This window comes from Mustela nigripes, chromosome 6 (assembly GCF_022355385.1).
Source record: "Mustela nigripes isolate SB6536 chromosome 6, MUSNIG.SB6536, whole genome shotgun sequence".
Classification (NCBI taxonomy): Eukaryota; Metazoa; Chordata; class Mammalia; order Carnivora; family Mustelidae; genus Mustela; species Mustela nigripes.
In genome coordinates this window covers 100234632-100245026 of record NC_081562.1, presented here as the reverse complement: position 1 = coordinate 100245026, position 10395 = coordinate 100234632, and the positions used below count along the sequence as shown (strand labels likewise).

At 51.6% G+C, this 10395-nt stretch overlaps 1 protein-coding gene across 1 annotated transcript; it reads right to left on the bottom strand.

Annotated features, from left to right (window-relative positions):
- Positions 1-380: 380 nt before the first annotated feature.
- On the bottom strand, positions 381-9180 carry C1R (complement C1r). The gene is made up of 11 exons (XM_059403655.1): positions 9073-9180; positions 8117-8345; positions 6660-6852; positions 5997-6143; positions 5700-5896; positions 5283-5430; positions 5051-5172; positions 3647-3725; positions 3127-3282; positions 1910-1984; positions 381-1451 (listed from the first exon to the last, which is right to left on the bottom strand). Coding segments are annotated over exons 1-11 (2118 nt in total). The 5' UTR covers positions 9075-9180; the 3' UTR covers positions 381-681.
- Between the last annotated feature and the right edge of the window lie 1215 nt (positions 9181-10395).

Genomic DNA, 10395 nt, shown 5'->3' with positions numbered 1-10395 from the left:
GGCTCAGTCAGTTGGGCATCTGCCTTTGGCTCAGGTCATGATCTCTCTGACACTTACCCCACTCTCGTGGTCTCTCTCAAATAAATAAATAAAATCTTTTTAAAAAATCTTAATTGTAAATGTGTGCATAAGCTTTTTTGTTCTCATTTCCTTTCTAAGTGTTTTATTTTTTTTTAGGTAGGCTCCACACCCAATGTGGAGCCCAATGCAGGGCTTGAACTCACAACCCTGTGGTCAAAGACCAGTGCTGAGATCAACAATCAGATGCTTAACTGACTGGGCTACCCATGTGCCTCTGCCTTCCTAAGTATTTTGAATATGATCTTATTAAATATTTTTATATTGATTAAATGCTACTTTTAACTCATTTTGCACACTGGAACGTCTCATAAAATTTTATTTGGAAAGGGCTTCAATTATCCAATGGTACAAAAATGGAAGAGAACGATGATAAGTAGAGATTGTGGAATATATCTTCTGTCAATCTTGTAGGAAAGGAAGGTGACTTTTGGGTCGTTTTAGGTGAAGAACAGGGACAGGGTTATAGAAAAGAGCATTTATTCCACACGGTGTCTTTCTGCATCAGTGATTTTAATATGGATTCTGAGTGGTTATCAACGACGGGCCAGATGATTTTTTTTATGCACTGCTCTTTGGATTCTGACCCAGTGAATTCCGGGCTCAGCCCTCCCCCTCCATCTCCTTCTTGATCCAGTCCACATAGTTGAGTAACTTGGTGTAGAAGCCGTAGCCCCTGCTACAGCCAATGCCCCAGGAGACGATGCCCGTGGCCACCCAGCGATCACTGTTCTCATCCTTCACCGCAAAGACCCCTCCACTATCCCCCTGACAGGCGTCCTGCTTTAGAGACGGGTCTCCAGCACAGAACATGTTCTGAGAAAACACATCCTTCCTCTTATTTTTCCGGAGCCAGTTCTCACACGACTCCCGCTTGGCTACGGGCAGACGGATAAACTTGAGGTCATAGGAAAGCCTCTCCTCCATTATCCCAAAGCCACTGACGTAGCCCATGAGGCCCCTGTCATAGAAGGTCTCGTTGTCGGGGAGGCAGATGGGGAGGAGGTTGGGCCCCAGGGTGACACTATTTTCCAGCTCCAAGAGGGCGATATCCCCCTCAAAATTGTTAGACTCGTCCTGGCGGTAGTCGGGATGGATACTGACTCTGCGGACAGGGTGATTTCCTAGCTTTGTGATCTCTTCCACGTCCACGTGGCCCAGGAACACGTCCACAGTGGCATTGCCTTCCTTGTCATGGTCCTTGGGGTAGAGGGTATGGGCAGCTGTGAGGATCCAGCGGTCACCCAGCAGGGCTCCACCCCCTCGCCCGTAGATGTTGGTGAAGGCCTGCCAGGGGAAGTTGCCCAGCTTGGCTTTTTGCCCTCCAATGATGCGCTGCTTCTGTTCCACAGGGTGGACGGGTTTCCCACACACTGGAGAGAGAGACGGGGAAGGCAAGGATGAGTCAGGCCAGGCCCACCTTCTTCCCTTCTATGGTCAGTTAGTTCCCCCTATAGCCTGTCTTTTGGCTCTGGGCTCTTTCCTCTTTCTCCTCCCACTCTTACAAATCCCTGCCTTTGGCCTCTAGTCAACCTCTTCTTGTTCTTGTTTATTTCTTCCTGGGGGTTTTCTTGCTCTTTTAATTCCCTGACTTCCCATCTGCTCAGTGAGAAAGCAGGAATGTCAGGACCCAGTCTGATTCTCTGGGTTCCTTTCTCCCTTTCTCCCGGAATATCTCCTTCCCTCTTCCCCTCACTCCTTTTGTCTATTTTTGACCTCAGGCTGGAGTGCCTCTCCCTTCACTTTGTCTCCATTCTCTGTGCGTGCTTTTCCTGAGGTCCTGCAGGGCTGCAAAAGGCACTGGGGATGGCCCCGGAGGGCTTCCACTCACCTGGCAAACACCGAGGAATCTTCGATCCTTCCCATTCATTCTTCCAAATGCCCTCCTTGGTGCAGGTATAGGTCCCTGAGGGAGAAGGGGGCTATGATCAGGCTGGGAGGTGGCAGACAGGGAAACCAGGTCTCAGAGGCCAACGAGCACGGAATGAGCAGGACGGGGAGACGGGAGATTCGGAACCAACACGGACGAGGATCAGACGGAAAGGTTCAAATAACGCAAGGATGGAATATGGGAAGTGTTGAGAGGCTCCCTACTATATTTTTGTTTTAATGTTCAGTGAAAAAAATCAGAATACTTAACTCCATGTTTGATGTCATTCCTGTTTGTGAAAATAGACATAAGAACTGGAATGAAGCTATGAAGATCTTATCAGTGATTGCATCTTGGTAGTGGGATGGTAGGGATAATGGCCGCTACCTGTTCTGATTGCTGACGATGCGCCATGCTTGTCGCTGAGGACTTTATCTACATTATCTCATTGAAGGGCCTCGGTGACACTTTCAGGCATTTTTTTGGATGAAAAACTGAGCTTAAATAATTTGCACAGGGTCATGTAACTTCTAAGTTCCAGAACCAAGATGCAAACTGAAGATGGTCTGTCTTCAAAGCCATAAAGAATACCATATAATCTACATGTACGATTTTTTTTTCTTTTTTCTTCTGGATGTTTCAAACCGACAAAGCATGTGATTTATCTCATTTTAAAGAAAAATTTTGAAGATGCATTTGAGAGTCATTTAGTAAACCTGAAGGCAAAAAATCACAACATAAGTAGCTTGGGGGGTCTCTGGGGAGAGCGTCGGGGTGAGTCCCACTAACAGCAGTAGTGTGGTTGTGGCAGCTGTGGTAGTGATGATGATGGTGATGGTGGTGACAGCAGGGGTGGTGGGGGGTGGTAATGGTGGCGGCGCTGTTGGGAGTGGGTGGAGGTGGGGATAATGATGGTGCTCGCAGGTGTAGCAGTAGTAATGGCCATGGCCGTGGTGAGGGGGAGCTGACTGTGAGATTTAAGACTTTCTTTGAATCAGGCGCCTTCCTCACCCTACTAGATGCCTCCTGGCCCTGTACTCCCTATACTTCAAGTTCCTGAATCCGGTGTCCTGGGCAGATACCTCAATATACATCCCTTAGGCATTATGTTGGGAAAATCTCAGATGCCCTGAGAAGACGGAAGGGAGAAAAAGGCTGCCATTTGTGTGGGCCCCTACCTCGAGCAATCTCGCTGATTCCGCCTCTGGTATGCATCTTGTAATACGGCTCCTGGCAGGAGTACTGGATACGGGCCTGGTAGGTGTTCACCCCCTTTGTGGTGGTATAACTGAAAGCCCCGTTAGTCAGGCTTCGGGGTGGCCCACAGTCCTTGACTTGGAGAGAACACAGGGCCGTATGAGATCTGAGAGTGACGGTACAGGAACATCAGTGGGAAGAACTTGAGTTTTCTGCCCAAGGAGCAGGCTGAGAACTTTAGGGAAATGTTGTCAGTTGGCAGGGGGTGGTGCAGTGCTTGTGAAGGATTGGAATAGATGGAGTGAAATTCAGTTCTGGGTAGAGCCCACCAACACTGCAGAGATGAGGGCTGACTGGTTCCCTAGGTGGGCCATAGGCTTCAAGGGACAAGTGAGGGGGAGGGTGTTTTGAGGAGGCTCTCCCTTTCACAGCCTAGGTCTCCATGGCTGGGGGTGGGGTGGGGGCTCCCGAGGGGCAGACACTTGCTGAGTTGTGACTTACTCTTGCACCTGGGCATGGCACGATGCCAGGTGCCATCATCCTGACAGACAGCTGTGAAGGAGAGCAGCACTTGGTCTCCCTGTTTGAAAAGAGGTAGACGGAGACAGAGGTGCCATTAGTGCAAGGAGGCCCTGTGGTTCCCTTCCTGCCTTTCGCACCCTGGAGAGGCCGAGAATGCAAGGCTATCTCTCAGGCTTTCAGACCTCAGCACCCCTGTGGACATGGCTCCTTTGTTCTTCTCAGACCACAGTTGCAGAAGGGAGCACTGAGTCATGCAGCGGAAATTCAGAGCAAGGGCTGATTGTCAGACCTGATCATCCTCTCTCTAGACTCTTGGCTGCTTCCACTATTGTTCAGTGGATGCCCACAATTTTATTTTGTTTTACTGTATTTTACATAGGCTCCACACCCTACGTGGGGTTCGAACTCATGACTCTAAGATGTAGACTCGCAGGCTCTGCAGACTGAGACAGTCAGGTGCCCCTGAACCCCACAGTTTTAAATTAAAAAATAAAAAAAGCTTGGGTCACTCCAGTTATGTGTGTGTGTGTGTGTGTGTGTATATATATATATATATGTAATATATATAATATAAATATATATATATATATATAATTTTTTTTTTAAGTTTACCAGCTTTTGTGAGATTAACCAACGAAACCATGGTGCTTCCTGAGCCTGCAAAGCTGAGGACAGGGCGGTGGGCCCAAGGTGACCAACACCATGGTGCCTGAAGAACTCCTTGGAGCACGAAGTAGGAGAGGTGGTTCTAGTCCCTTCTGTACAAAAGCACCATGATGTTGAGGGAGTCACTCTTTGTACTCCACCTTGCCTTTCATTTCCCACATCCGACTGTTACTCGGTTAGGCCAGTAGTTTATATACTTGGCTGCACATCAGAATCACCTGGGTAGGGGCGCCTGGGTGGCTCAGTGGGTTAAGCCTATGCCTTCGGCTCAGGTCATGATCTCAGGGTCCTGGGATCAAGCCCCGAATCCGGCTCTCTGCTCAGTGGGGAGCCTGGTTCCCCCTCTCTCTCTCTGCCTGCTGCTCTCCCTACTTGTGATCTCTCTCTCTCTGTCAAATAAATAAGTAAAATCTTAAAAAAAAAAAAAAAAAAAAAAAAAAAGAATCACCTGGGTAGCTGTAAGTAATCCTAGGGGCACTGTAGACCAACAGAATCAGTCTCTTGGAGAGGACCCAGGCATCAGGGTTTTTAAAAAAAATTCGAAGTGTTTTCAATGTGAGATCAAGTTTGAGAGCAGGTAGACCAGGTGACCCGTCCTCCAGCTCAAACACGTGTGAATCCAGCTGGGTCTGAGCCTAAGTCTGATGATGGACCTACCCACCTGAAATGCTCCTGGAGGGCTGGGTTCACTCTCCCCCATCGGCCTTGGGCTCTTACCTCCACGAGCTGGTAGCCTTGCTGGCAGGTGGCAATGAAGTAATCCCGGAACTGGTATTGAGGCTGTAGGTCCTGGATGATGGTAAACTCATCTAGGGTCTGGGGTTGGGGGCACTTGATGACTGTTGGGGAGACCAGAGCACATGTTTATTTTAGAGCCGCTGTCCTCCTTTCGACCCTCCTGATTTGGCCCCGTGGCTGGCCAGCGAGAATGGCCATCAGGCAACCCTACTTTCGGTGGTGTAATGCAGCTTCCAGCCTCGGCTGTCTCCTGAGTCATCGGTGAAGAACAGCAGGTCCACTGCATTGCTGTTGCTGTCAAAGTCAGCGGGTCTTTGGTTCCCACAGAACTCGCCAATGTTCCTCCCGTTGGCATAGATCTGGTGGGGAAAGGGGAAGGGGTGGGGGACATCTCTTCAACTCAGACATTTCCCCACTGGGCAGGGATGGTGGTGGTGGTGGTAATTCTGCTTTGTGTGCATGTTCTCCGCTGGAGGAGAAGAGGAATCCCCAGGACCCGCTTGCCGTTCCTGCCCATGAGGGAGCTCTGCCATTCCTGTTGCAATTGGCCAGAGGATCTAGTAGGAAGTGAGGATGAGGGGAGGGGGAGGGGAGGCAGGGAGGCTCTCAGGGAGCGGGATGGCTGTACCTGTAGCTGGTCGTAGGGGCAGTGTACTTGCTGGTGGTCATCGATTTCGAAAGGCTCCAGGAACTTGAGGTGGAGGGTGAGGCCGCGCTCCACGCGGATGCTGTAGTTACAGCGCAGGTCGTGGGGGTAGGGCTGGGGGTACTCCAGGCTGGCCACGTAGCCCGATGGCTCTGTGTACAGCTCGCTGCTGCACTCAGCTGGGGGAACAGAGCCAGGTGGGGGTCACGGGGTCTCTCTGGCCGGCCCCGCACACCCTTGCTTGCTCCCTGCCTCACTCCCGCGGTGCCCCAAGCTCACCCTGGCAGGAATGCCTGTCCTCCTGTAGCTCGTAGCCCGGGCGGCAGGAACAGAAGTAGCCACCGACATAGTTGTGACATAGGTGCTGGCACTGGGGCTGGAGAGTCTCCTCAGCCGAGTTGCTCTTGGAAGCACATTCATCGAGGTCTGGAAGACATTCCAGAAGGAAGGGTTAAATTCTTGCCTTTGGGGACTTCTGTCATGGCTCTGCTCTCAGAGAGGTTAATCCCCAGTGGCCTCAAGACCAAATCATCTCCTGGCCACCTGGAACTCCAGGCCTCGCTCTCTCTCTTTTTTGGCAGGAGAGGGCATGGGAAGGGAGAGAGGTAGAGGGAGAGAGAGAGAGAGAGAGAGAGAGAGAATCTTAAGCGGGCTCCAGTGCAGAGCTTGACCCTGAGATCATGACCTGAAGTAAAACCAAGAGTCAGATGCTTTGCTGACTGAACCATGCAGGTGCCCCACTTTCTGGCCACTCTAAGGCTTTCTGGGAACTGCCCCATGGTGACAGAACCCAGGTTGGCAGGCCTCTCCTGGAAAAAGCTCTCTTGAGGGGAAGAATAAGGAAGGATGGGCTTCCTGCTTCAATAGATTCAAGATTCCCCTTTTCTAGTCCCCACACAATGTGCTGAAGGCCAGAAAAAAAGGGACCCAGGGGACACTCACCCACAGCTTGGTAGTAGGCCAGGAAGCCCTTATAGAACATAATGGTGCCATTTTCCTCATTGGAGAAGTCTGTGTGGAAGGTCAGCAGCATTTTGTTCCCTTGAGACACAAATTCTTTTCCTTCTGGGAGGTTGCCCAGTGGAGAACCCAGCTGCCCACAGAACCTCCCCAGTGTTTTCTTGTCAGCAGAGATCTGGTGGAGAAAGGACGAGAGGTGGGAAGAAGAGTGGTTGAGGAGACACATCCTGTGAGGAAGGTCAGTGAAAGTCCTTCTTTTGTCTCAAAGAGTGAGTGGTGCCCCCCACTGCTGGACCGGCCGCCATCGGGTCTCCACGCATGGGGCTCTGGCTATTGTAAACTTTCCCTCCATGATTCGCTTTCTTTTTGTTCCCCTGGTGACTTTCATCTGCTCCTCTGAGTCTTCAGTGGCTAATTCCTGGCATGTTATCCTGTGCCCTGTACATTGCCCCTTCCCTGTTCTCTGTCCCCTGGCATGTTTCAGAACTTTCGTCTCTCCGCCAGCTCCTGCGCTCATCTTCCGCTGGAATCCTGGCTGTCTCCAAAGGCCTTTAGCCTCCCTTTTTCCCTGGAGCCCGGAACGGTCTGCTTTATTTTCTGTCCACTTATCCCCCCTCTCCTTATGCAAACCATTCACATCCTGCCATCTTCTCCAGCTTCCACATAGGCCAGCAAGCTTCCCTTACCTCTTTCTTCACAGGTTCTTTAACCCCTCAGACGTGGCAGATGTCCTGTCCCCACCCCATCCCTCACCATCCCTGCCACCAAGACCCCCCCTACCCAACCCTGCAAACTTCTCCGTTCCTTGGGCTAGAAGACAGATTGTTTTCATGTTATTCTGTCACAACGTCCAGAGGGTCTCTGGGGGATGGTATTTACTGCATGTGTGTGTGGACTCTACTTCAATCCTGAATCTTGAATCTCATTTTCACTGATACAGAAAGTTGAGGCCGGGAAGGCACACTTGACTGTTACACAGCGGGGGACTTTTCCCATGACCTTGCTGAGGCTTATGCTTGAGCTAACACCCCTCATGGTTCTCTTTGCTGTGTTCCTGTTTAGGAAGGCAGCCATGGTGACATTCTACATGGACACAGGGAAACTGAGGCACAATAGTTTTCCGAAGACTCCCCGCAAGTCAGCCATTGGGGAAGGTTTTCCTGACTCCTACAGACAGTAAATTTCCTGGAAGTGGGGCCTGTGCGTTCCCCACTCTGTGCTTCTCCCTTCAGTGCTCCCTGAGGGCCTCTAAATCCAGGGGACGCGCTATCCGCAGTGTCATCAGACTGTCCGAACTCTACTTGTCCATTAGCCCTTGTGGGGTTGGGGCTGTGGCTGTGTCTGTGGGTGGGGAATGCTATTCGGAGTGATAAGAGCACAAATCCTCGGTTTCCAGAGACACCCAGCTCTCCCTCTGCCCTCCCAACCTGATCCCCTACCTTGACATAGTCATACAAACAGCCTTCAGAAGGTTCCAGGTCAAACTGCCAGAAGACGAGCTTCACCCTGAATCCTGTGGGCACTGTGATCACAGTGGTTTTCTCAAAGTTGCTGGGGTAAGGCTTGGGGTACAGAGGAGAAGTCACCTCCCCAAAGAGCTTCTGTGAAACAGGGATGGAGCCTCCCATACAGCAGAACAGGACGGGCCCCAGGAGATATAAGAGCCACCTGCCGACAAGAAAGTGGGTGTCCAGTGGTGGGGTGTGGCACTCCTGCCATTTGGGCAGTGACTGGGCTGGGGGTTGGGATGGGCATACTGCTCGGCATTTTCCTCTCTGGCCATTCCAGGCCTCGTAGGGATGTTCTAGGTGGGGGTGGGGAAGAGGAGAGGCTGGTCTCCAGCTACCACTGCATTGGGTGGTTCCTCCCCCTGGGGCAATGTCCAGTCTAGAGGTCATCATCCTCCCTGTACCTCCCTTCCCATCCTCCTTCCCTGCCCTCTCCCCCCACTCCCCTCCTCTTCTCGGAATAGGGCTGGCTTGGGACCAGTTAATGGAGGGCGAGGGTTTCCAGTCATGGCTCTCTGATGGGGCTCCCAAAGGCTCAGCAAAGGCCTCTGGGAGAAACGGCCTATGGAATATGGGGTCATGCACAGAGCACACCCCTCCGGGGCACAGTGGATCCCTTCATCTTGTTGCTCCCCTGCCATGAGCGGGGAGGAGGAAGGGAACATGGCCATTGCCTCGCAGGTCTAAGTTTTCTTCCTCAGGAGGAGGGATGGGGGGGTTTGCGTTTGTGCGTGCAAGCGTGTGGCTGCGGGAATAGGTAAGGTATGTGGGGAGGGAGGGGTTTTTCCATCTCCCTGAATGGATTTGGGAGCAGGGTTGCCTCCCTTGCCCAGGATTCTCTCCTCTGGCTTCTCCCTCCCTCCCAGGGCCCCATCAGCCTTACTCACATTTCTCAAGGCCTGTTTTTGGATCCTGGACTCTCCAGGCAGCGTCTTCATCCACTCTGTGTTGAGGAGAGAGCGGTCATGCAGGGGAGGCAAGGGGGAGGGAATGACTGTGGAGGGGAAGGAGGGGACCATTCCGGGAGGAATGTTGTAGGGAATGAATTATTTGCATAAACAAAATAGAAAAAAAAAAAAAAAAAAAGAGAACCCTTCTGTTTCAAGTTTATTGTAGTTTTGGTTTTGAAATCCCCGATGGTGGGGCCACCTGCTGGCCTGTCTGGGGAAGGGCTAAGAAGATGGCCCGAATTTTCAGAATGGAGGAGACTTTGGTAGGAAGCTCAGACTTACCGGCTTCTAAATCTGATCTGTATTCTCCCTTTCTTTGGGGACTGCTGCTGTCTTTACCGAGTTCTCATGCCAAAGGCAATGGAAATCGCAGTTGAGGAGGGGACTCTCTTTTCTGCAGTGTCCTGTTCCACTAACCTGGTTCTTCCTGCCCTTAGTCACCCAGGAATGGGTTTTAATGCCCAGGGTAGTGTGACAGGAACCAAGGTCAAAGAAGGCATGGCAGGAGCAGACAGAAGAGAACGGAGTCTGGTTGCACTGGGGCCCCAGCCTACTTTCCCCGTGAATGACCCTAGACATGGAACATGGATTCCTATGTCAGGGTGAAACCTACAGCAGGACTTGGGTCTGTTTTAAGACCCTTCCTTCTCACTTCAGTGAACTTGGCTCTTAGAGAGGCAAAGGAAGCTGAGTGAGGGTAGAGACATCCTCTTCTTCTCCGCATCTGGTCAAGTGTTTCAGCCCTTGAGTGTCATGGATGCCCAGGGCTAGGCAGACAGTGTGGCTGTGTACCCACAGTGACTTGGTCTTTTCTGAGAGAAAGCCAGGGCTCTGGGAGGGTGCCTTCTGTGCCCCAGGCCAGAGTCTCCCAGTTCATAAAGTCTGCTCTTTGTGGAAGCCTTTCTTCCTTAATTCCTCATGGCTCAATTACCGTGTGGCGATGGATTCCAGAGAGAGGCTCAGGCAGAGCTGGCCTCCGCGTTGTAGGCCTTTGTAGTCTGTCCTGCTTGTTCCTCCAAATAGATTAATTCCTCCTTCCCTCCACCCACCCACCCCTTCATCCCTCCGTGTATGGCCTACCTGTTTAATAGGCTAGGCCCTACCCAAGCAATGGATTGCAAGGACTCACAAAGGTGGGGCAGTTCACCATGAGGCAGTGACCAAGTCTGCTCTGAATGTGGGGAGAGAGCAGGTGCAGTAAGATACCATGTCAACCGGGCGCCTGGGTGGCTCAGTGGGTTAAGCCGCTGCCTTCGGCTC